Here is a 27,002-nt window from a genome sequence, read left to right as displayed (position 1 = left end):
ACAGGAGGATGCCCTGTCATGGATGGGAACCAAGCTCCCTGTGAGGGAGGGACATGAACATGTGGTCTCAGTGATCCTCCTTCCCTGCTCACCCCCACAGGGCTCGGTGAATGGCTCCCTTCCTTCACGCCCTCCCTGGGGGCCTCTCCACCGGGTCCCCAGGCACGGACCCAGCCTCATCTGCTCTCTGCTTCCGAGTCCCACCCAGATGGAACCGCTCCCACTCCAGGTGTGGCTACCCAACCCTGGCCCACGCAGAGGTCTGGACTCCCGCATCTGGGAGGGGGAGTTCAAACCTGAGAGATGGACTCATCCCTCCTGAACAAGAAGTCCTGGGCTGGAAGAGGAGGACAGAGCCAGGACCATCACCCACAGCCCCAAGATGCTGGAGAGAAATGCTCCATGGTCACACCCAGGACAGTGGGCCACACCCTGCAGCCTGTGCTGGTTCTCCAGGGAGAGGCAGTGGATCCCAAAGGTGGGATGGGACTTCAGGGCCCACCAGGCTTGGCTGGAAGGTGATGGTGGGAATCCTGCAGTGGACTGCACGTTGCTTCAGGGACCTGGGGCTTTTGGGACCAGTAGAAAGACAGGGGCAGTGATGAAAAAAGACCCAGGTTCTGGAGACCAGCAGACCCCGAGGTTAAATTCCAGCTCTGATATGTACACTCTGCATCAAGGAACACCCGCCAGAGGCCTGACTTCCCATCTGCATTATGGGAGAGTTTTGGTAACTACCCATGGGGATACTGTGCAGATGAAATAAAATAATGCACAGCAGGCACTCGGCTCAGCACCTCACCAGTTTGGCACCATCTATAAGCGGGAGAGGTACTACTGATGCCACTGATATTGTCATCACCTTCATTATCACCATCATCATCATCATCGTCATGGTTCTTATAACTGGTCTGGGGAGGCGGGACAATCACCAATACAGGACCAGGGTAATCACAAATATCCCTTAACTCATCAAACGCTGTACAATTACAGAGCACTTGGCTCCCTCTGCTCCCGACAGTATACTGACACGGCACACAGTGATGTCCAGTACTGGGATGGGAAGGAGGGCCGAGGCTCAGAGAGGTTGACATCAGCCCCAGGCCACACAGCTGGTCAGCAGCAGAGCCGGGATGAGCGCAGCCAGCAGCTGCCATCCTTGTGTGCTCTGTCTCCAATCCTGCCCTGGTCAGCCTGGACTCTGGGCAGGGCAGCAGGTGCAGGGGACCTCCTGGCAGTGGAACTTGTGTGCTTAGCTGCTGATATTATGAGCTCCCAGCATGGGCATGAAGGAGTGGATCATTCATGAGCACAGTTTCCCTGCTGTTAATGCCCACCAAGGGGGCCTCGTCACCATGAAAAGAAGCTCTGTGCTGGGGAAGCGGCAAGAATGTCCTGAGTCTGCAGTAAAGGCTGTGGTGAGCAGGGTGTCTGGGTCTAGGACGGTCCCCTCCACAGCATTCATCTGCCCATCTGTCTATCTATATCTATCTATCTGTCTATCTATTAATCTATTTATCCACCTACCCATCTGTCCATCTACTATCTATTCATCCATCCATCTATCCATCTATCCATCCATCCATCCATCATCTATCTAATCTATCTATCTATCTATCTATCTATCTATCAATCATCGATCTATTACCTATTTGCCCACCCATCCATCTGTCCATCCAATATCTCAATATCTGTCTATCTATATATCCATCCATCCATCCATCCATCATCTCTCTATTCACCCATCCATCTATCTATCTGTTATCTATCTTCTCTCATCCATCTATTATCTGTCATCTACCTTCTCTCTATCCTTCTATCCATCCATCGATCCATCGCTCATCCATCCATCTATCCTCTGTCTATCCATTCATCTACCCATCATCTACCTATCATCTGTTTAACTATCCATCCACCTGTCCATCCATTATCTATCTTTCTATTTATTCATCCATTCATCTATCCATCATCTACCTTTCAATGATCTATTCATCCATCCGTCTATCCAGTTATCTATCCATCTCTCTATCCATCATCTATCTATCTACCTATCTGTCTCTCTACTAATTATCAGCTCTCTAACACTACCAAATTTCTCATGTATGAATCATATGTCCCCTTTCTACCCGACCTCAACTCTGCCTTGTTCCAGTGAGGCCCAGGGAGGGTATACATGGCCACTGACCTCTGTAGCCAGGGTTGGCCTCACTCTTCCTCCTTGGGTGAAGTTGCTGACCACCGTTTGAGCACACCTGCCTGTGCACATGAGCATGTGGTAGGGTTGCAAGTCCTAAGTGCTGAAACTGGATCCTCATCACTTGTGTCCCCCAAGCCCATGTGACTTTGAGGAGGCCCCTCCCGTTTTCTGACCCTGAACAGTAGTGCCAACTCTCAGGACTACTGTAGGAAACAGATTAGTGGATAGGATGGAGCTCTCCTTAGTTACCAGCAAGGTGGTGGTGTGAGAACAAGAAGGGCTCAGTTGCTTTAAATAAAGGTTGTGCAACACTCATGCTTGGCCACCGACACTGTTGTGCATGCATTTCAAATTGCCCCTTCCTGGTATTCCTGGTGGAGGAATTTCCTAGCAGTCAGCTTCTCCATGCAGGAGAAAGGCTGGTGGGGTGCCAGTGCAGCTCAGGTGAAACTGGGCTGGGACATTTGGATACACCATCAAGAGCGCTCAGGCCCTGAGTGGGCTTTGGGAGAGTGGGTGCTTCCTGACCTTAAGGTGTTTCCTGACCTTGAGGTTTGGAGGTTCTCTTGAGGTAAGAGCCTGGGGCCTGCTCCATGCATTGCAAACTCCAGGATAAGAGGAGATCAATCCAGGGTTTTTTTTTGTTTTTGTTTTTGTTTTTTTTGAGATGGAGTCTTGCTCTGCCGCCCAGGCTGGAGTGCAATGGCCGGATCTCAGCTCACTGCAAGCTCCACCTCCCGGGTTTACGCCATTCTCCTGCCTCAGCCTCCTGAGTACCTGGGACTACAGGCGCCCACCACCTCGCCCGGCTGGTTTTTTGTATTTTTTAGTAGAGACGCGGTTTCACCGTGTTAGCCAGGATGGTCTTGATCTCCTGATCTTGTGATCTGCCCGTCTCGGCCTCCCAAAGTGCTGGGATTACAGGCTTGAGCCACCGCGCCCGGCCAATCCACGGTCTTTAAAGAGAAAATTTAAGTGGGTTAAGAACAAAGAAAAAATAGTGCTTTCAGAAGTATCAGCAAGACGTTATGATTTTTATATAAGTTCCCCATATAAGTTTTATTGCAAGGCCTCATAGTAATGTGTTTGTAATCAAAAGAGAACAGCGATAAGAAGATTTAAAAAAGAGAAGTCTCTAGCTTCTGAGCAGCTTGTTTTAATGTCGTGGTTGGGAGCCTAGGCTCTGCCACTGTGTGATCTTGGGCAAGTTTCTTAATCTCCCTGGGCCTCAACTTTTTCATCTTTAAAATGGGTATAAATATATTAAAATAAGTTAGATGTTAAAAAATAATATCAACAAAGACTACAAGAGTCACTACATGTTAATTTCTTAGACCAGTGCCTGGCACAAAATAGGCCATCAATGAATGCTATTCCTTAATGTAGGATAAGCTTTGACTTTGTCAATAGAAAAACTAAAATACCAATGGTTTGAACCACGTGAGATTTTATTTCTCTCTCATGAAAAATAATTCAGCAAACAGACAGGCAGAACTAGACTGGTGGTTCCATGGTCATCTGGGACCCAGAATACTTCTGTCTTCTCTAGCATTGGCTTCTACTCTCACTGGCCCTTAGAGCTGCTGGAGCTCCAGCCATTAGGTCTGTACTCCAGGCCAGGGGAAAGAGGAAGAGGGAATGAATGAATAGACCACATTTTTCAGATGAGTCGGCAGCATTTTAAAAACAGCTTTATTAGTATATAATTCAAACACTGTATAATTCACAGATATGAGTGACCATCTCCACAATTAATTTTTTTTTTTTTTTTTTGAGACAGTCTCACCCTGTCGCCCAGGCTCGAGTGCAGTGGCGCGATCTTGGCTCACTGCAAGCTCCACCTCCCGGGTTCACACCATTTTCCTGCCTCAGGCCTGTAATCCCAGCACTTTGGGAGGCCAAGGCGGGCGGATCACAAGGTCAGGAGATCGAGACCATCCTGGCTAACGTGGTGAAACCCCCGTCTCTACTACAAATACAAAAAAATTAGCCGGGCGTGGTGGCGGGTGCCTGTAGTCCCAGCTACTCGGGAGGCTGACACAGCACAATTAATTTTAGAACCACTTCATCACCTCCGAAGGAATCCCCCTACCCTTTAGCTATCACCCTTTCACTCCCCAGACCTAACCTACCACTAAACTACTTCCTGTCTCTGTGGATCTCCCTTCTCTGTATATTTCATGGAATCATACCCTATGTGGCCCAGGTGTCTCTACATTTACTTGGAAGAGGGTCATAGAGTAAAAAGTGAGGCCACTTGCCCAGGCAGGTGGAGACCCTGATGGCTGGACCTGTAAAGAATAGTGACCTTAATGAAGGGGATATAAACATACCCTAAGCTGCTGTTCCCAGAAAAGTGTGCTCAGGGAGCCTTAGAAGTGTGGTTCTCATGGGTTATCTAAGTCGAACCCAGAGAATGAAAAGGAACCTGCTTCTGTGGGCAGGTTTGGACGCTGACCCTCCATGAACCCACTGAGTGGGCTTTACAGGAGATTGTCCCTCTGCCTCTCTTTCCACACTTGTGCCTGCATCACCTGCCAAGGAGAGGAACTGCCTGAGCCAGTCACTGTGGGGGGCCGTTCTAGGGTCACCAAGGCCTCAGAGACTGCAGAGCCCAACCTGAGATGCCACTCAGCTGAGGCTTGACCTGAAACCAGTTCAGTGGCTTGGGGGAGGAGGCAGGCTGGGGAGGCGGAGGTGTGTGAGCCCTTTTTCAATAAATAGAATATTTGTCTTTTAAAACAAAGATCAGTCCCAGGCCTGAGGTCTCCCAGAGGCCCCATGGCAGCTGTTGGAGCCATTTGGAAAATTCTCTAGGGTGCTGGCTTTCTCAGGCTGATGTTGAGGGAATCCCCTGAGAGGGAGAAACAGCCAGACAGCCCTGCCTTGCTGGCTGCTCTGAAGCTTCCCCACAGATGGAGAGGGACAGATGGTGTTCACTGCCAACCCTCTCGCCGGGTACCCTGACCTCATTTATTTGTTTAGGAGCACAGAGCACCCTCTGCTTTCAGCCACAGCCAGCCACTGGCCATGAGAAGAGGCTTGGACCAGACTCAGGAGGCCCCTTGTGCCCCCACGTTCTTAGTAGCTGAGTGGTCTTGGGGCCTCTGATACCCAGATCCTTGTGGCAGATCCCAGCAGAGTGAGCCCTTGGGAGGTGTCACTTCCTGCTCTGGCCCAGCCCTGGCAGGGGCAGCGAGAGTGGGCAGGGAGGATCAATGGGCTTCAGGCCTGGTTGAGCAGAGCAGAGGTGCACAAGGTTGGGAGGAAGGCCCAGCTGTCATCATGTTGCTGGGCCTGTGACCTGTCCCCATGTCCCATAACAATGGAAGCTACTGCAGCTGAGGCCACCATGGCACGTACTCTGCCTGTGTCCCTCATTCCCAACAGCCCAGCAGGGTGTCCTTTTGTCCCCAGTGTCCCTCACTAATGAGTTAGGACACAGGTGGAGAAGCTCAGCGTGGAGGTGGCAGGGCTGAGTGCTGCTTTGGAGCCAACGTCACTCTCTGACACCTGACCTGATGCCCACCCACCTGCCTTTCTTGAGCCTCAGCCTCCTCCCCAATCTGGGTTCCTCACTGGCTCAAGTCCTCCAGTCCTGGGAGACCCAAAGCTCTTCACCTTCCAGCCAGGCTCAGTGGGCCAGGAAGGGGCTCTTGCAGGCCCTGGGTCTGTCCATCCCAGCCCAGAGGGGCTGCTCTGGCTGTCAGCCCAGGAAATAGGAAGGAACCTTGGCCTCTGGTGTCCTGAGTGAGGCCCGGCTGTAAGCTGAGGGCAGCTGCCTGGCATCTCGCAGGCCTCGGCCGAACCAGCCAAGGGGACGTGGCCCGGCCCCGGTCCTTCCCCGGGGGCCCTGTCCCTTCCTCACTCCAGCCTTCCTGGTTTTTCTCTCTGGAAAAAGCAGAACTTGAGTGCGGCTCAGGGAGGAGGAGGCTGCTTAAAGATAGACATGCAGTCTGTGCAATGCACATGGGCACTGCTGTCACCTGGCTTTGATGAGGAGCGTGTCCCAGTAGGCAGGAGTCCAGCATCTTCAAGGGTACCACTTCCTAATGTGAGTGGTGACACCTTATCCTGTCTTTATCTCACTGCAGATTCTGTTTCCCTGCCAAGAGCTGCTTTAGTCACATTGTCTCACTCATTCATTCATCCATCCATCTGCTAAATATTTAAGATAACCATGGTTTGGCCTCCATAGGTCTCATCTGCCCTGCGTTCCTATGCTCTTGGCCAGCCCTCACTGAAGAGGGCTTGTGTCCTTTTTTACATTTTATTTTTTAATTTAAAAAGTTTTCTAGACAGGGGTTCTTAGAACATGTGGAAAAAGGCAAAAATAAAATAAAATAAAATAGACTCTGTCACCCAGACTGGAGTGCAATGGTGCAATCACAGCTCACTGCAGCCTTGGCCTCCCAGGCTCAAGCAATCCTCCTGCCTCAGCCTCCCAGAGTGCTGGGACTATAGGCGCATGCCACCGTGCCCAGCTGGGCTAGTGTTCTTAATGGCAAGGGCTTGACCTGTCCTCAGGACCAGATGCCCTGCTGGTCATTTGAGAGCCTTGATTTCTAGACACTGTCCCCAACTTGCAGATGAGGACACTGAGCCCTTTCAAGGCTCAGGTGCATGAGTACCTGGCCCTCAGCACAGCAGGCCATGAATCAAATGCAGGGAGCTGGGTTCAAGGCCTCTGCTTCTCCTGCCCATGACAGAAAACATGCTTCCTCTATTTGGAAAGGGCTCCTGACTTTGGATTGTTGCATCGGACTGGAAGTGTCTGTGCTCCAGGCTGCAGAGTGACCCAGGCTTTGTCACTGGATGGCCAGACCTGGCTCCCAGGATGCTTCAGAGCTCAGCCTTTCTTGCTGGGCAAGGGTGAGCCCTCCTGGCTATAGTGCCTGGCTCCTTGCACCACGATGGCCAGGGCTCCCAAGAGAGCAACCAGCTACTGAGTCCAGGGCAGCTTCTGTGGGGTAGAGGTGAGAGGCCCGCAGCAGGGCCAGGGCTGGCAGTAGGGCATGTGGTGTAGGGGCACACCTGTTCCTGAGGTCCCTGGCTGTCTTGGGATTTCCTATTAGAAAATGAATTATGTCAAGCAATTGGTGAACAAGCAACTGATCTCTGCTTGCTTTAGGGAGAGACTCTGAGCTGCAGGAACATTCTAGGCAGCAAAACGTGCTGAGCTTGCTGGTGTGTTTCCTTCCTGGGTTCTAAAAATGTTGACCAGACCGGGCGCGGTGGCTCACACCTGTCATCCCAGCACTTTGGGAGGCCGAGGTGGTCGGATCACCTGAGGTCAGGAGTTCGAGACCAGGCTGGTCAACATGGCAAAACCCCATCTCTACTAAAAATACAAAAAATTGACCGGGTGTGGTGGCTCACACTTGTAATCCCAGCTACTCGGGAGGCTGAGGCAGGAGAATCCCTTGAACTTGAGAGGCAGAGGTTACGGTGAGCCAAGATCATGCCACTGCACTCCAGCCTGGGCAACAGAGGGAGACCAGGCTGGTCAACATGGTGAAACCCCGTTTCTACTAAAAATACAAAAAAATAGCCAGGCATGGTGGTGCGTGCCTGTAATCCCAGCTACTCAGGAGGCTGAGGCAGAAGAATCGCTCGAACCCAGGAGGCAGAGGTTGCGGTGAGCTGAGATCACGCCGTTGCACTCCAGCTTGGGCAACAAGAGCAAAACTCCATCTCAAAAAAAAAAAAAAAAATGTCGACCAGACCCACAAAGTGGGACAAACACACTCCAGGGCTTCTGCCCAGGCCCTGTACTGCTCAGAGCGGCTGCCCAGCTTGCTGTACCCGTCTCCAGACCCTTGTTTTCTGACCTCCGTCGTGCCCACAACACATCCTCCAAACTGTTGCTGCTGGGGAAGTTGTTCTAAAGTGCAAATTAGACAATTGCACCTGCCACCTCTCTCAGGGCCCTCAAAGGAAACAGAATTGACCCTGAAATGGTTCACCCTCCTGTAAGGAGTGTGGGTGTGAATTCTTACACCCTCTGTGGGGTAAAATAATTCACACCCACACTCCCAGCAGGAAGACTCTGAGCAGGGCACGAGGCTGGAGAAACTCCCAGGACTGCTGACGGGGCTTGCTATCACCACGCCAGCGGGTATCGGTTAAAGTCTGAGCCCCTGGAGCCTGGAATGCCTTCCCAGAGCCCCCGAGCTGCCGCCCCAGCCTCTTGCTTCCCCGCTGCTACACTGAGCCTCTTCCCTGCTCCACCCACGCTCCACACCAGGGCCAGCGTCAGTCTCCAACTCTGGACCCCACAGAGCACCTGGAGCTTCAGAGGTGCTCACTGAAGTTTGCTGAATGTCAGATGCCAGCAGCAGCAGAACCACCAGAATTCGTGAGCACCACCCAGGCTCCCCAGGGCAATGCCAACGCTCCAATGCATCCTTCCCAGCTGGTCCGCATGGCGCTGTGATGGGGGCACAGCCCCTGCCCGGGCGAGGTGAGGAAACCAGGCATTAACAGGGCAGTGCCTCCCATCCAAGCACGTGGCTAGCAGCCCAGGTCACAACGTGTGCTGAGTCTGTCTTAGAAATCCTAGCTCAGCACTCGCTCCTCTCAGTGGCCCTCTCCTACTCTCTCTGACCTCAGGACGTTCGTCAGGGATGGCCTTGAGTAGCTCCATTTGCCCTAAATGCTCAAACACACAGAGACCCACCCTCTTCCCACTCAGGACCAGCTGACCCCCCAGGCAGGCAGCCGAGCACACCTGCCACCCTTCTCCAGCTGTGCAGCCAGGATGAAGAGCCTGGTCCGCCACCTGCACCAGGGTAACATCTACTGGTCAGCACCAAAAAACAGGAACTCTCCCCAATGGTGCCAAGGGTGAGCAGGGTCCCTGAGGCTGATCATGATGCATCCCGGCCCCTCCCAAGGAGTCCCCAGTGGCAGGGTGAGCGTGGGGCCAAGAATCTACCTTTCTGACAATCCCGGGGACGTTGATACTGCTGGCCTGGAACTCCCTGCTGACCTCAATGGACATTCAGCAAGCATGAAGATTTGCTTGGAGACCACTCAGAGCCAGGCACAGGTCTAGGGACAGGCACCACAGCAGGAGGCCACACAGTGTCTGCAGGGCTGTGGACAGCAAGGGAGCTGCGGGTTGGGTGGAAGTGCCGCCGGGAAGGAGAGTGGTCCCAGGTGCAGCCCCAGCTGGTTCAACCTTCACAGCATCCCAAGCAGCAGGCCTCAGAGCCCTGTTTCACTGTCTGAAAGTGAAGAGTGGGAGGCATGGAATACACCCGCTGTTCCAGTCCCAATAGGTAAGCAGTGGGAGCTCCAAATTCAGATCTGTGGGCACCAAAGCCTGTGCTCTGTAGACCTCACCTAACCACCCCCAGAGCTGGGGACCGCAGTGAGACCACCATGGAGTACAAACTCCCCGGGCAGCATGTGCGACCACTCTTTGAATACTTGTGAATGAAGAGTGGCAAGGCAGCCAAGAGCTTTGGCTGATGCGGCTTGGCGGGGGAAGCCCTGGCGGCAGGCTGTTGCTCCAGGGCTCATCCTTAAGGTTAAGCGGGGCGTCTGGCAAGCAGGTGTTTCAGCAGGAGCTGTAACACAGCCTTTCCTGATGTCCGAGGCAGGGGGTCTTCCACAGCCAAGCGCTATGGATGCACTGACCGAAAAGTGTCCCCACAGAGGCCAGGGAGCAGGGTGGGTGCCCGGCGCCCTCTGTGGTGTGAAAGAATTCACAACCACCTTCCTCAGCGTTCTTGCTTGAGCAGGAGGGCCCGACTGTAAAAGTGACCCCCAGGGGAGGCTCCTGCTGTGGGATCAGATCCCTGCAAGGGCACAGGTGCCAGAGAGCACACCTGGGTGATGCCACAGCAGCCAGAGGCGGGAGTTGACATGCACTCTGCTCATCTACCCCCGCATCCACTGTGGTGTACAGGCAACAACTAGCCTCTCACATCCGCTGCTGCACGGGCCCTTACCAAAGGGACCCTCCTGCCCACTTTACAGATGGGGAAGGTGAGGTTCAGAGGACAAGCATGAGGCAGAGCCAGGAGTGGAAACCAGCCCTTCAGAGCCTGGACCAGGTGCTGGGTTGTTTGTGGTCTACACCAGAGCTGGCTCCTGAAGGGCCACAGTGAGGCCACAGCCGGGCAGCAACCACGTGGTGCCTGTTGCAGGAACTGAGGGTGAAGACAGAGGACTCCCCCGAACTGCCCTGGTGTGGAGTACTCCCAGGAGGCTTCCTGGGGGAGGGGAGCATGAGCATGTCTGCCATCTAGGCAGGTTCACAGCTGGAACACACAATCCCCAAGTCTCGATTCTCAGATGCATTTCTCTGTCATGTCCAATCTGATGCCAGCTTCCGAGTGACGATTTGAGTTCTGTCCACTGGTGCCTCTAGCCTTCAGGGCTGGGAATCTGTTCAGGAGAGACCCTGGGCCAGAACTGGGACTAATATATGTTTGTTGTCTTAAGCTGCTAAGATTTGGGGCAATTTGTTATGTAGCAATACCTCCCATAGCCAAGACAGACCGGTGTGGGATACCAGCAGTCTCTCCACTGTATCTGCTCTTAACCCTGCACTCTGAAAACAAAAGCCAGTGGCAGCAGCACAGACAGAGGGGCCTGTGGAGCTGTGCCTTTGCAGGAGCCACAGCGGTGCAGAGCAGGGCGGGAAACACTGACTATCAGCCTCTCATCGCTAGTCAGCCTGGACCGGGGCATCTGCCTCAGCTGGAGCTGCAGCTTCCAGCAGGACCAGAGCTTCCTAGGCTGCTCACTAGCCTCTCTGATGGTGGGCTCAGGCCCAAAAATGGCTGAGGAGACCCAGACCAAGCACTGCAAGGTGAAGCAGCAGGCCTGGCTGCAAGAGGGTCTGCTGGGCAGAGCGCTGACCTCACAGACAACCCTAGGTGTACTCCAGCACAGTGCTCCTCGGCCTCAGTACTCCTTAGTGCAGTACTTCTTGGCTCAGTACTCCTTGGTACAGTACTCCTTGATTCAGTACTCCTTGGCTCAGTACTCCTTGGTTCAGTACTCCTTGGCTCAGTACTCCTTGGTTCAGTACTCCTTGGTTCAGTACTCCTTGGCACAGTACTCTTTGGCCCAGTACTCTTTGGCACAGTACTCTTTGGCACAGTACTTTTTGGCTCAGTACTCCTTGGCTCAGTACTCCTTGGCAGAGTGCTCCTGGCCCGGCACTGTTCACCTGGTGCTCCTGGGAACAGTAAGTGCCTCTAGCGTGATGCTCCCTGTATTTATGGCCCTGGCCTGATGTTCCTTAGCCCAGTGCTCCCTGTCTGGTGCTCTTTGCGCAGTGCTTCCTGCCTGGTGCTTCCTGGTCTGCTGCTCCCCAGAGGGGTTCCCCATCTTGCCACTGTCCTCCAGGTTCACTTATGTGTTTTGCAGGTCTCACTGCCCAGTCTCCCCACTCACTCGGCAGCCCCCAGCCCTGGCTGGAGGAGGGAGAAGTTTCCATCTCACAGAAAAATCAAGGAAAAGCACGGAGGGGGAAAACAAGCTGGTGGTCTGCAACCAATCCCCTTGATATGATGCACCTGAATTTTGCATCAGCTTCTCTGGGAGGCCGCTGCAGCCTCCTTCAGGGTCGAATCAGCCTCTTGCAAAAGGGAAAAGGAAAATATCTCCAGCTGGGGCTGTCGGCCAGCGGTCAGCTCGCACTCAGCCCTGGCACGGGTGCCAGCTGGTGAGACAGAACCTGCACACAACGCCTCTGAGTGGCCACTTTGTCCTTCCAAGGAGAGTCACCTGCTGCATTCAGATCAATCGCAGGCCTCCAAAAACATGACCTTGAGAACATGTGTTTTCCTCACTTTCTCCAACCATGCAGTAGGGACGAGCCTGCTTCCCGAGCCCAGCCACATTCTCAGACGAGAAGAGAAGTGAGAAGAAACACAGCGACCATGAAAAACACCCTCCCCACACTCCAGACCATTCACGTTTCCAATCCTCTGCCCAAACAAACAGAAAATTCCTACAATTCCAGAGACATCACCCAGTCTCTCTCCGATACCTGCACCAGCACAAAACTCTCTGCCTGACATCGGTTTTGAAAAACATACACTCAACACAACTTAGACGCAGCCATTGTGTGTCCGAGTTGGATGGGCCATTCGGGGACGCTGCTCTCCTGCTGCTCTGAGATGGAAGACCTCTGACCTGGGGACACTGGGCAGGGGCCTGAACTTGCAGGACACTGGAGCACAGCTGCCCATATGTCAATTTCCTCCAACTCTTCTTGATAATTTAATCGGTAAGTAACTTAAAACATTTAACCATAAAACCAACAGCTCTGCTATGGAGAGGAGTATCAACCTGCACACATTTTAAGAGAGGACGAGAGCTCTAAAAGACACGTCTATGCTGTAGCAGCTGCTTTGTGCTCTCTGCTCTCAGATCCCATGGAGGGGAGCAAGGCCTCCCGCTCTGCCATTTGTGTCCTGACCCCATAGGGCAGCTCATGGAACAGCAGGAGCTGCGTCCCCAGTGTGAGTGTGGGTCCTAGAATGGCCCAGCACCAGCAAGCTGGGTACAGAATTCAGGCCTCTTGGTTCCTGGTTCTCTGTCCTATACCTTGCACTACCCTGCTGGCCTCATTAGGGGTAGCTTTGCAGAGCTTCCCATCCCCCCTGAGTTTGCTGCTTCACCCGAGGGAGATCCAGCTGTTTCCAGTAGGCTGAGCCCCATCCTGCAACCATCAGCTTGTAAGAGAGGGAAGCTGCTTGCCCCAGAGCTCTGGCCTTCACTGGCCTCATTTGGCCAGTTCTGTCCCAACCCTACTAGAGGGGCCCCGCTAGACTCGGTGGGGGCTGGGACGAGAGTGTGGCATTGCAAGGAGGCCCAGGGCCCCAGGCGAGCAGGACATTCTCCCCAGAAGCAGTGAAGACAGGCACAAATGAAGGAGGATGAGAGGAGTCTACGAGGAGACCCGGGGAATCAAGAGGAGGGAGGTTGGAGCCTGATGAGGAGAGAGCCAGGCCTCGCAGGCACTGAACGATCCACTCTGACTGAACCTTCCAGTTACCAGGGCTGTCTGCGGCATAGATGACCGCTGGGGTTATGAGGAGTCTGGGCCACTTCCCTGCCCTTTTGCAGGGTCAGTGAGAGAGCAGAGGAAGTGGGTGTGCACGTGTGAACCCTCCACTCATGTCTACACATCTGCTCCTCCAACACCCTGAGATTTGGTGTTGTCAGCCCATGTGGCTGAAGAGGAAACAGGCCCTGGAGGGTGAAGTGATTTGCCTAAGAACTTGTCCATACTGAGTGGAGTTGAAATTCATACCCGGGCTACCTAACAAATAGCCAGCGTCCTTTCAATCCCCAGCCTCTGGGCCACACTGGCAAGAAGGACAATGGGGATCATTGCTACCAGCATACCTGCCTCATTGCCACATTCTCTGACCACCATCCTTGTTCCTTGACCATGATGGAAAAGTCAATTCTCAACCTCCTTTGGAGAAGGGATTTTTAAACCAAAAGCACTTGGAGCATTAGCAACTACTGACCTCTTCTGGACTGAGAAGGCAGACCCTGAAGACTGATACCATGTCGTAGTCAGTCCCCTATGCCAAAGGCACATTTCAGATGTGATGCCTTAGTTCCTTGAAAACAGGGAATATTTATTCTATTTCTCCTGAAACTCTGCCTGGAGGCCTAGTAGAAATCTAGGCACAGAGTAGGTATATCAATCCCACCAGTTGGTGGCTTAAAGGAACAATTATTTATCAAGTAATGATTCTGTGGCCCAGTGACTTGGGCTGGACCTCACTGGTCCCTCTGCTCGTTTTGGCTGGGTTCATTCATTCATCTGTGGGTAGCTGGTGGTCAGGTAGTTTCACACCTGCATTTGGCAGTTGGCTGCTGATTGGTTGAGGGTCAGATAGAGTTAATGGGGGTTACTGGGGCATGTGTCTTTCGTGACCCCAAGTACATCCATCAGTTTGCATGGTGGTGGCTGCAGAATTTCCAAGAACAGCAAGAGAGGAATCCCAATGCACAGTTACTTTTTACCCCTTAGTCTATGGAACATTGCATCATGCTTGCTAATGTCCCATTGACTAAAGCTAGTCACATGACCAACCCATATTCTAGGGATGAAGAAGCAGTCTCCAGTTCCTGATGGAAGGGGAAGAATTTGTGGCCCTTTTTGCAGTCGCCACAGTTGGTGCTCACGGATGTTTCCTAGGATATTTTTGCCTCATTCTCTCTCCCCTTTCACCACCTAATACATAACTGCTGCTGTGGCCATAATAGGCTTAAAATGCAGAGGTTTTATTTCTAGGCTTTCTCCTCCTTATGCAGCGACTGAGCTGCCCCAGGCAGGAATTACAGCAGGTGTATCTCTTTCCCAATCTCCTACCCTAGGATCTGGTGAATGCTTACTCAGTGAAAGTTTATTAAACAAGTCATTGAATTTGTTGAATTGAATATAAAGTGAAAATGGCTTCAGGTGAGCAATGTGTTAATTAGACCCGGGATCTGAAACTCCAGATGGGCAGAATGCAAATTAGCAGAGCTTTTTAGAAGCACTATCGGTACCACAAGTTCAGCGTGATGTGATTCCCCTCAAGTATTCTAGGACACCTGCGCAAGCCCACCAGAACTTCCTGTGGATCACAAGTGGGTGAGGTTCTTAGCCTCTCTTGGATATTCAACCTTTCAGGAAGCTAGTGGGAATGATGGAACATCTCCCTAGAAAATGCTTACCTGCCCTATATCACTGGGGCTCAGTCTCAGAGAACAGGATGCACTGCAGCTAGTTTAGTCAGGAAGGAATTAGTTCCAGGATACAGCAGGGCAAACAGAATCATTGGAGAGGCTGAAGAAATGGATTTGGAGCTGAATATTCAGGAACAACTTTGAAAACAAAACTGAGCCAGCAAAGGAGCTGCTTCCTCTTTGACGACGGGAAGCCACCTGCTCAACTGGGAAGCTGTAGCTCCTCCTTCAGCTCCAGAGTCAGGCTGCCATGAGAGTCAGGAGACAGCCACTGCAGACGCCACCCAGATAGGGAAGCTGCTGGAGGAAGGGTCAACACCTCTGTGCAGGGGCTTGCCTGCAGGAATGCCAGGCAGTGCTGGTGGAGCCTCTGTCTTGTAGGAGCGTTCAATTGGATGCAGGTGCTTCCGTTAGGAGCTTGCTGCAAGGGATTCTGGGAAATGCAGAACAGGGAGACACTAGGAAGGTTAGGATAGAGGGTGAGTCCCCTGATCTCCACCCTTGCTCACCCACAATTTCCCAATCTCGGCCCCCCACTATCCACTACAGTACATGGTATTCCCTTATGAACCCCAAGTTAACAACTTTTAGATAGATGGCAGAAAAATAATTTTTTCAAATACTTATGTATTCTTAGAACATTTAAAATCTACTCTGTTAGCAATATTCAAGTGTATAAGACATTGTTATTAACTATAGTCATTGTGTTGTACAGTAGATCTCTTGAACTCATTCCTCCCAACTGAAATGCGTCCTTTGACCAACGTCTCCCGAATCCTCCTCCCCTACCCTCGCCCCTGGTAACTACCATTTTCCTCTCTATTTCGATGAGTTTGACAATTTTAGATATCACATCCAATATTTGGCTTTCTGTGCCTGGTTTATTTCACTGAATATAGTGTCATTCAGGTTTGGTCATGTTGTTGCAAATGACAAGACTTCTTTCTTAGGGCTGAATAGTACTCCATTATTTGTGTCTATACCACATTCATCTGTTGATTGACACTGATGTTTACTTCATAATTTGGCTATTGTGAACAGTGGAGCAATGAGTGTGGGAGTGCAGACTTCTCTTTGCCAAGTCGACAACTTCATTAGTTCTTATGAGTTAAAAATCAATTTGAAATATTTTCTTAGAGAAAAACAGGCAGCATAGTGAGAATATGATCATTTATTCTGAATTACGGAACTTGGTAGTGCACTAAAGAGAATGGAGTCAGGATTATGATTTTTGTTGTTTGTTTGTTTTGAGAAACAAGTTCCAGTTACTTATCTTTCCATAGAGTCCCCTCCTGCAGATGCCTGGGCTCCTGTTCACAGCCTTGGTGGAGAACATGGCATACAATGTGAATTATAGCAGATGCCAGGTATTTGTCCAAATTTACCCAGGAGGAGGGAGGCAGGAGAAAGAGACGGAATGAGGGCCCACTTTCAGACAAGTGCCAGGGATACTAATCAGGGTGCAGCCACAGGGCTTTTGCAAACAGGGACTTGCCAAGGCTTGCCGTTGGCCAAGGATCGCTGTGCTAGGGTTCAAACAGAGATAGGACACGCTCCCAAGGGAGCCCCTGGTTTGGGTCAGTTCTTGGGAAAGACCAGGTTGGAGGAAGGCAGTTCTAGAACTTTCTACCCTATCTGTGAGCACCTTAAAAATATTTTTACTCAAGTTAGGTCCGTCGGTTAAATAAATACAGTACCTTTTTCATAGCATAATCGTGATGATTAATAAACATATTTTTTTTTTAATCTGTAAGTCTTAACAAAGTATATCCTACTTTTATGGTGAAGACTACCAGAAAGTATTTGCCTGTCCCAGTATAACCTATAAAGACCACCTTAGAGATCCACAAGAAATGCTGATCCCCTGATCAGCAGTGGCACCAACACCTGAGAGCTTGTTAGAAATGAAATTCTTGCTGATTGAGAAATGCTGGGGTGGGGCCCAGCCAACTGCTTTCAATCACCTCCAGGTGATTCTGATGCATATTAAGTTTGGGAACCATTGGTTTATGCCAACACCCCGCTCCCTGAGTTTGCTGAGAACTTTACTGCTTACAAAGTGTCTTGTGTTTGCTGTTTTACGCTCATATGTATAACAGCCCTGCTGATAGAAATTGAGATAAGGATAGAGGTAGAGGTAGAGGTAGAGGTAGAGGTAGAGGTAGAGGTAAGGATACGGACAGAGACAGGGAGAGGGATAGGGTTAGTGATGGGTATAGGAATGAGATGAGGATAGAGTTAGGGATAAGATAGAAATAGGGATAGGGATTATCTTAGTCCATTTTCTGCTGCTATAACAGAATACCACAGACTGGGTAATTTATTATATGAAGAACAAAGGTTTATTTGGCTCATGGTTCTGGAGGCTGAGCAGTCTGAGAGCATGGCACTTGCATCTGGTGAGTGTCATCCCATGGTGTAAGAGTGAAGGGAGGAAACAAGCACACAAAACAGAGAGAGCAAATGGGGGATGAACTTATCCTGCAGCAGGAGCCTACTCCCACAATAACCAACCCACTTCCGAGATAACAGCATTAATCCATTCATGAGGACAGAGCCCTGATGACCTAATCACTTCTTAAAGGCTCCACCTCTTAATTCTACTATTACAATGGAAATTACATTTCAGCATGAATGTTAGCAAGGGCATTCAAACCACAACAGGAATAAAGATAGAAATAGGAATAGGGTTCGAGATAGATATAGATATAGGAGTGGACATAGAGATAGAGACTGGGATAGGGATAGGGATAGGGATAGAGAGCAAATTGTCACCTCATGACTGATGAGCAGAAGGGGCCTCAGAGTGGTGGTGCCACCTGCCTGAAATCACACATCACATAATGAGCCAGGACTGGCAGTTCCCCTTTCCCCATTATTTCAACCTCAGGAAGATAGAGATTGTTTGAAAGGAGGATTAAGCCAATGGCTTCTCTGTGTTGTACAGAATTTTGAATGAAAATACAGGCTTCCATCCACAATGAGTGCAGCAAAGTGGCTGCCATGAGCCTGAGATCATAACTTCCGCCATGACTGTGATGACTGGCTGCTCCCTGCTCAGGGTGGACCAGCACTTCCCTCTCCTCCTCTCTTCTGGCTGCTGAGTTCCATGGCCAGAGCCAACCATGTGGGTTGGCAGACAACAAACTTGAGGGCTTCAATAATACTTACTAAGTCAGTTCACCCAATACATTGGATCATTTTAATTTGTAAATGATCATTTTTCCTCTTAAGCTATGTCCCTCTTTCTAAAGAACGCACACAGTGGATTCAGTCATGGACTCAATAATCTTCTATACATAAGCAAGCTCTGATACTGGAAAGATGTGCATGCAGAATAACTTTGGCCAGAGTTGGAAGCCATCTTGAAGATTATCTGGACTGATTCTTTTTGGAGACATAAAAATTGAGAGTTGGGTTGTTCACTAACTTTCAGGAAATCAATAGGTTTTGTATTGAAGCTTTCAGTATGTTCAACTGGTCTTATTTAAGACTTCTTTAGTTTAACATTGTGTCATGCTTTGTTTAAAAAAATTACCAAGTCTAAGCAATGACTTGAACAGAAATTAAATATATGGGTAAGATCACAGTATTGTCCTTATTTTTAAATAGTATTTTAAGAAAGATTCCTCTGGAAATGTTTAATTACCAGGTTCCAAAGTTAAGCTCCTCTTCTCCTGAAATCTGAAAAAATAATTTAGTATTGTATGATCCCTGAACATGCTGCCAGCTCCTTGACACCTTCCCCAGTAGCTTCTCTGAATTCCAGAACTTTTTCTATATATTTCTTTAAAACTATACCATCCTGGCTGACAGTAAATCTTGGTGAATTTTAAAAATTATGATAATGATAACAGTTAACATTTGTTAAGCACTTATTTTTCCCAAATGACTTTTCTAAGCCCCTTACAGGGATTAACTCTTTGACTCCCCCATTTTACAGATTATTATTATTCCCCCTCATTTTATAGATGAGGAAACTGTACCATATAGAAATATAAGAAACTTGCTTCAGTTGCTCAAACACTGGGCCAATCCCTTTTAAACTTTCAATGCCCTTAGTGTTTTAAGGCAATACATTTGAAATCAAATGGGTTGAAATCACATTCATAGAGTTCAACAAGAACAGTGGATTATTGTTTACGTAAACATGTCATGCATGAGAGTTTAATTGTGTATCTTCCATACTGACCTTCCAACTCAATTTAGTCAGCACTGGACTCCATTATTCCATGTACCACACAATTGCCAGGAAAAACAATGCCAGTGTCACCTTCACAGCAGGCATTTATAGCAGACAACAGAGCACTACAGAACTAGAGAACAACATATTTGCAAATAAACACCCTGATATGCTTTGGATCTGTGTTCCCACCCAAATCTCATGTTCAATTGTAATCCCCTATGTTGGAGATGGGGCTTGGTAGGAAGTGATTGGATCATGGGGGAGGTTTCTAATGGTTTAGCACAATCCCTCTAGTGTTGCTCTCGTGATGCAGTTCTCACGAGATATGGTTGTTTAAAAGTGTGTAGCACCTCCCCTCTCTCTCCCTCCTCACTGCTTCAGCCATGTAAGATGTACTTACTTTCCCTTCACCTTCTGCCATGGTTTAAGTTTCCTGAGGCCTCCCCTGCCATGTTTTCTGTACATGTGTAGAACTGTGAGCCAAATAAACCTTTTTGTCTTTAAAAATAAATTTTTTAAAAAAGAAACTTGCTGGAGGTCACACACAGTTAATTAATAATACAACTAGACTTCAAGTACAAATGATTTGACTAAAAAGAACCTGTTCACTTATGTAGTATAACCTCGGTATTTAATGAATGAGTGAGGAATGGATGAATGAGTGAATTGTTGGTTGGTTGGATGGATGGATGGATGCATGAATAGGTGGATGGGTGGGTGGGTTGGTGGATGGATAGATGGATGGATGGATGGATGGACGGATGGATAGCTGAATGGATGGATGTTTATATGTATGGTTGGATGGATGGATAGTTGTAGAGTTGTATGTATAGTTGGATGAATAGTTGGAGAGATGATGGAAGGATGGATGGGGCGATGGATGGATGAATGATGGTGGGCTAGGCAAATGGAGGGATGGACATGGATGAATGGTAAAAATAAAGAACAGAAAGCAGTACACTTGAGTCATCTCAAGCCTGGCCTCTATGTTCCTCAGCAGCCAGCACTGAAGTGCGTGGATACAGGCTGGGCTGGCACAAGGGGTTGTACCCAGAGCTGCATCCTGTGTAGGTTGGAGAGGATTGCTGCAGTTGAACCAACACTTGCAGGATTGACCTGGGGATGACAGAATAGCCCCAGCTGACCCTTTTACCACCCCCTCTACTGCTGTTGTGTAGGGTTGGGGGATAATGAGTCCCATAATTTGAGACATGAGAACAAAATGGCCTCTTGAGGAATGATTATCCCTGAGGTCTGAGCTGCCCGTAGGCTGCTATACCTTGGACTGGGATTGAAACTCAGCCAAGGGTAAGAACCAACTCTCCAGGAACAGAGAGATCATCTGGGGGCTGGGTTTACAGTTATTTACCCCAGTCTCTCAACTGGCTTTTAATGAAGCAATTTTCAGCATCAGATTAAGTGTAGTGGACTATTAGGATCACTAATTGTTGTGTTTTTAATAGGAGAAACTCACTCTGGAGTAGTTAGTATAAATCACTTGCTGAATGCTGGTAATTACACTCCTTTGGAGAAACCAGGCAAGCCAGGTTTCTGCGTGCATGTGTGTGGGCCCCAGTTATTGAGTACTCTTGATTTACTGGGATATAAACATGGATGTTTTTCTCAATTGCTTTCAGCTGTGCTGACCCCTTCTCTCACCCCCTGCTCTTCTCCTCAGGCAGCAGGCAACCTGAGTGATAGCTGATGGTTCACTCTGATTCTGTCACTGTTTACAGATTTCTGGTTCTACTGGGAAGCAGGCTAAGGTCTATACCTGCCTGGGGTTGAGACCCAGCCCCCCACTTTCTTAACTGTGTGATGATGGGTGCTTCCACTTGTGTTCTCTAGAATGGGGATAACCATAGCCCCTACTTCCACCATCCTTGTGGTGAGGACTGAGGTAGGTAACCTATGCACACCACTTAGAACAGGGCTGGTGTAAGGCAAGTTGTGCTTTTACTAGGGGTGGGGCAGTCTCATTAATATTTTCTACAGCTTGGTCCTATTTGTTTTAAAATGTTAATGTCATATTTGATTCAAGGACTTTCTCCCTCTATGCTTCCCCTGACCACCACTGCTCCAGCCTTGACTTCTGCTCTGGAAAAGTGAGGAACGGATGGATGGATGAGTGGGTGGGTGGGTGGGTGGATGGAAGGAAGAATGGATGGGTGGAGAGATGGTTGGATGGATGGAGGAGAGGGTGGATGGGCGATGGGTGGATGAGTAGATGGATGGATGAATGGATTGTTGAATGAGTGGATGGGTGGGTAGTTGGATAGGTGAATAAATTTTGTATTTGATGAAAGGTCTTTCTTTCTTTCTCTCTATTTCCCTCCTACTGCCCCAGCCCTGACTCCTGCAGCTGAGTGAGGAGCGCTGGAGTGCCTGTTCATCTCGGGTCTCTCCCTCTTCCCTTCACTGGGTGCTCCAATGTGGGTAGGGAGGAAAGAGGAAGAAAAGACAGCTCCTCACCTGACTGTCTAGAGTGAGGATGCCATCCTTTCCTTGGTCGTCCTTGCTGCTGTGGTCTGTGGCCTGCATGTGGGCAGGTGTGACTTCTCTGAGCCCCCACCCTCAAGAGCTCCTTGCCAGGCAGCTCCCCTGGGACCCAGAGGTCCCTTATGAGACTCCACATTCCATCACCCTTTGTTCCGAGTGACATCCAACTAGAGAAACAAAATGACACCTCCAAATCATGTATGATTTGAGGGTGCAAGGGTCCCTGGCTTCAGGGAGGGGAAGCGCTCCCTGTCCCTGGGGGTGAAAAGGGAGGTTGGCCTCTCCTCTACTACACCGCTCTCCTGAGTGGGTGACCCCATGCCCAGCTGGAGTCAGGGAGTGTGGGTTGGGGGAGGTCTTAGTCTTTCCTGGAGCCCCCTGCCCATGGTAGTCCAGCAGCCTGGAACTTAGCTCCTTTCCCCCTCAATCACCTCAGTTCAGGCCCTGAGACCCCCAACTCCTGCCCACTATAAACATAGAGTCATTGTCTAGACACTGCTGGGGAAAATACCTCCCGCTACCCTACTACAACCCCTAAATGATTCTAGTATCACCACTGGAAATTTAGCTGAGAAGTGCTGCTCCAAAATCCAGAGGCAGGCAATGGTGCCATTGCCCAGGGGATGGCAGTCACTTGGAGACAGGTAGCTGGATTCTGGATGTAGTTTGAAGGTATATTCCATCAGATTTGCTAAAATTGTATGTGGGCCATGAAGTAGAGGGTCAAGAATCACCTTCAGGATTTTGGCTGAGCAATGGAGTGAGTGGCCTTGCCCTGTACTGGGACAGTAGGTGAGTGCTTGTGGGAGGGGCCCACAGGAAGAGTTTGATTTGGGCATGTTCACCCAGACTTGAAGGAGTTCCTGGTATGTTTTATATATTATACCCTTTGCTGATATGTTTGGAAGCGACATGCACCTTAAAGAGGTAAAACGATTTGACACATTCTTGATAGTTGTCACCTCCCCTTGGTAAATGAATCTCTCTCATTTTAACTTTTTTGCTTTGATTCTTATTTATGTCACATCTACTTATTTTTGTTCTTGTTTTTCTGGCATATCCTCTTCTGCTACTTTGTTTCAAACTTTGCTTTCTAATTTCACTTTATATATGTCCCACTCACTGCTTTTTTTTCCCATTGGTTACTGGTATGGTTTGGATCTGTGTGCTCACCCAGATCTCATGTTGAATTGTAATCCCCAGTGTTAGAGGAGGGGCCTGGTGGGAGGTGATCAGATCATGGGGGTGGATTTCCCCCTTGCTGTTCTCATGATACTGAGTGAGTTCTCATGATACCTAATGGCTTAAAAGTGTGTGGCACCTCCCCTTTCATTCTCTTTCCTGCCGCCATGTGAAGAAGGCACTTGCTTCTCCTTTGCCTTCCGCCATGATTGAAAGCTTCCTGAGGCCTCCAGCCATGCTTCCTGTACAGCCTGCAGAACTGTGAGTCAATTAAACCTCTTTTCTTCATAAATTACCAAGTCTCAGGTAGTTCTTTACAGCACTGTGAAAACAGACTAGTACAGTTATTTTAAAAACAAAAAAAAACATTCTTTAGAGATGGGGTCTCACTTTGTCACCCAGGCTGGAGTGCAGTAGCACAATCATAGCTCACAGCCACCTCAAATTCCTGGGCTCAAGTGATCTTCCCACCTCAACCTTCAGAGTAGCTGGGATTATAGGTGTGCACCACCACACTCAGCTAATTTTAATTTTTTTTGTACAGATGGGCCCTGTGTTTCCCAGGCTAGTCTCAAATTCCTGGGCTCAAGCAATCCTCCTGCCTTAGCCTCCCATAGTGCTGGGATTACAGGCATGAGCCACCATGCCTGGCCTCCTTAAGTTATTCTTAAAAAATTACTTAAAGTTCAATGCATGTAGGACAAAACTCAGAATATTAACTCTTTAGATTAGGCTCCTCTAATTTAAATTCCAATGCCCGCTTATAAGTAATTGCTATAGTTTGGATGTTTGTCATATCTCATGTTGAAATCTGATCCCCGATGTTGGAGTTGTGGTCTGATGGGAGGTATTTGCGTCCTGGGGATGGATCCCTTATGAATGGTTTGATGCCATCCTTGTGGTAATGACTGAATTGTCACTCTATTAATTCCTGCTGGAGCTGGCTGTTCAAAAGAGCCTGACGCCTCCACTGCACATTGCCCCCTCTGTCCCCATGGGATCTCGGCACACACTGGCTCTCCTTCACCTTCTTCCATGAGTAGGAGCTTCCTGAGGCCCTCCCCAGCAGCAGATGCCGGTGTCATGCTTCTTGTACAGCCTGCAGAACTGTAAGCCAAATAAACCTCTTTTCCTTATAAATTACCCAGTCTCAGGTATTCCTTTATAGCCACACAAACAGACTAAGACAGTAATAAAAGCATTAGAGGTTTACTACCTTAAAATAATCCTGATTTACATATTTGACTACTGCCACCCTGATACAGATTGGCTCTGTGTCCCCACCCAAATCTCATCTTGAATTGTAATTCCCATGTGTTGAAGGAGGTACCTGTAATCCCCAAAGTGTCAAGGGAAAGAGGTGATTGGATCATGGGGGCGGTTTCCCCCATGCTGTTCTCATGATAGTGAAAGAGTTCTCATGAGATCTGATGATTCTGTAAGTGTTTGACCATTCCGCCTTCACATGCTCTCTCTCCTGCCACCTTGTGAAGAAGGTGCCTAGTTGTCCTTCTGTCATGATTATAAGTTTCCTGAGGCCTCCCCAGACATGTGGAACTATGATTCAATTAAACCTCTTTCTGTTATAAATTACCCAGTCTCAGGGAAGTTCTTAATAGCAGTGTGAGAATGGACCAATACCCACCCAGGGTGAGACTATACCTCCAGAAGCTACATGCCTGCATGGTTTTCAGCCTGCAGATCCATGGGTGCCTCTGCTTGCTGGCTGCATCATACCATGTTGCCAATGTAAAGACAATGGCAAGCAACCAACTTTTCCAAATGTATTGGAATAAAAATCCTTGTTCTCAGGCCAGAAAAAAGTTAGAACTATCTGATAACAGAAGGAAAACAATCCCAATGTTTGACGTCTGAAATTACAACCCATTGATTAAAATGTTACTTTTAAATACAGCCAGAGCTGCCAGAATTGTATCTTTCGCCTACCCAAATCACCTGGGCCAGGTAGAGGGTTGGGGGAGAACTGTACAGGCCAACAATACATGCTGAGGACAGTAAATGAACCTGGAAGATGTGGACTAGGTCTGTGTGTGCAGTCTCCTGCTGTTCTCAAATTAGAAACATACATGCCTAAATTTAATCTCTCCTATCAATCTCCACAGTTAATGAACACCCATGTAACACACGTATTTTCCACAATTTCACTTTCTGCCTCATTCCCTCCTCTATCACCTCACCCCTCATTTTGAGATCATCTTAGATTTTTGTTCCATACTGTTATTAATTTTTTTTAAATCTATAATAATAATTATTTAGATTTAACTCTAAGTTTGGTCTGCTTTCTTAACTCACCACTGTTTCTTTTTCTTGGTTTATTGGTTTATCCATCTTGTAGATAATCTTTGATTCTGTTTTTAGAGAGAGCATATAGGTGGTAAATTTTCAGAGTATTTGCCTGTCCCCACGTTATTTTTTATCATTTCCACCTATTGGAAAAGGTATGAGACGTTAGGTTCAAAATAATCCTTCCTCTTCACTTGATGGTTTTCTTCTCTTATCTTCTACAACAATTTACAGTCAAGAACTCTGATAATAATAACTGGAGTCACTTTCCCTTGTGATGGTGGTACCAGATTTAGCAAGTAGAGATAATATACAACATTTGGGACGTGCTTATACTAAAAATTTGTTACATTTCTGAAATTCAAAATTTAACTGGGTAACCTGGGTTTTTTTCCAGTCACCTTACTTTAAGTTAACCTGCATTTGTTTATTTTTCTCAAAGCCTCTAAATGTCATTATTTTTGATATTCTGAAATTCCACTAGTGTCTGCATTCAGGACCCTTCCTTGGGTCTGTGCAGCCCTCCATGGCCCCCCTACACTGAAAACATATGTCTTCTATTTGTTTGGTTGGTTTCTTCCTCTCCTTAGTTCTCTCTGTTCTCCCCTGACGCTCTTACTAGATGCTATTTGCTGATTTAAACTGCCTGTTACTACCTAAATAATCTTGATCTAGTTAATTCACCTCTTAGCACCAGTTTCTGCTTCATGAAATCAACTTTAATGAAACCAACCTCACAGCAACGCCATGAGGATTAAGTTCATCAGCGGATGTAATGCCCCTTGCATGGTGAGTGCTATGGGTACTGCCCCAATCGTGCCTTCACGAGGCAAGAGCATCCATGCTGTTCTGCTCATGTGGGTACATCAGGCCTGTGGTAGGATGACACTTCCTGCCTCTTGTGGTTGGGTAGGGCCACGTGACTTGTTGTGGTTAATTAATCATGACTGTGTACCCTGTGATTTTTCTGAATTGATGGATTTAGTTACCAATGTAAGACCCAGCAGCACACTCTTCTGCTCATCCACAATGAATGACAATGTCTCTGATGCTCTGCTCTGTCACTGGATTCTGAGTGAGGATGATGTAGGAGGCAGCCCCTGTTGACCTTCAGTGGACATGCATGAGTGAGATACTGACTTTTGTTTCATGGCACTGAGATTTGGGGGATGCTTGTTACTGCAGCACAGTGTCAGTGTCACCATCCTGACTGATAACACAGGAAGAGCCAGGATTTCCCTCACCTCAACTACTCTGCATTCATGCAGCTGGTGTCCTGTGACACTGCCTAGTGAGTGTCCTGTGCTGCTGCCAGCCCAGCCTAGACAAAAAGACAGAGTCCATCCTTTATTGACATTCTTTATTGAAGTCTGGGGGAGGAAGTGCCTTTGCCCTTGAGCTGGTTCTGAGCTCTGATCAATTCAGCCACAACAAGGCTCATCCTGCAGTTGGTGTCGAAGGCACCTGAAAGCCATATATCAGAAGCTTTTTCTACTGACGATGGAAGAGCCCATCTCCTTGTACTCCTTGCTGGTGACCCACATGTCCTTGAACGTGGAGAGTGAGCACAAGATGGAGCCACCTACCCAAGCTCCATAGACGGAATACGGACAGGTGGCCACCTGGATGGGGTTAAGGAGGCAGAGGAGAGTGGAGGGCAGAGGAGGGAAGGGGAGGTAGGGAGAGGGCAGGAGAAAAGAGAAGAAAGCAAAATCAAAATGCTACTCTAAAGTAGGGACACAAAACGTCCGCCCCTGAGAGAACTTCATGGACAGTCGTCTCTCTCTCCTGGCAAATACAATCTACGATTTGCCATTAAAGATATCGAACAGTCCATGCCTACTTCCTGTAGCTTTATTTTTTATTTTTATTTGAGACAGGGTCTTGCTCTGTTGCCCAGGTTGGAGTACAGTAGCA

General features: G+C 48.7%; 2 protein-coding genes across 6 annotated transcripts in view; one reads left to right on the top strand and one right to left on the bottom strand.

Annotated features, from left to right (window-relative positions):
• The window catches only part of NADSYN1 (NAD synthetase 1), a 559,458-nt gene that overhangs the window by 414,258 nt on the left and 118,198 nt on the right, over positions 1 to 27,002 (top strand). The gene's annotated exons all lie outside the window — the stretch shown is intronic.
• Positions 26,451 to 27,002, bottom strand: part of LOC126935959 (uncharacterized) — a 40,338-nt gene continuing 39,786 nt past the window's right edge. For all 5 annotated transcript variants that reach the window (XM_050758199.1, XM_050758200.1, XM_050758198.1 and 2 more), the window contains one exon: positions 26,451 to 26,707. In XM_050758199.1, the coding sequence (XP_050614156.1) occupies positions 26,564 to 26,707 (144 nt within the window). In that variant the 3' untranslated portion in view covers positions 26,451 to 26,563. The remainder of the gene's footprint in view (positions 26,708 to 27,002) is intronic.

The sequence above is a fragment of the Macaca thibetana genome, chromosome 14, assembly GCF_024542745.1.
Source record: "Macaca thibetana thibetana isolate TM-01 chromosome 14, ASM2454274v1, whole genome shotgun sequence".
Lineage (NCBI taxonomy): Eukaryota > Metazoa > Chordata > Mammalia > Primates > Cercopithecidae > Macaca > Macaca thibetana.
This window is presented reverse-complemented; position numbering and strand designations above follow the sequence as displayed.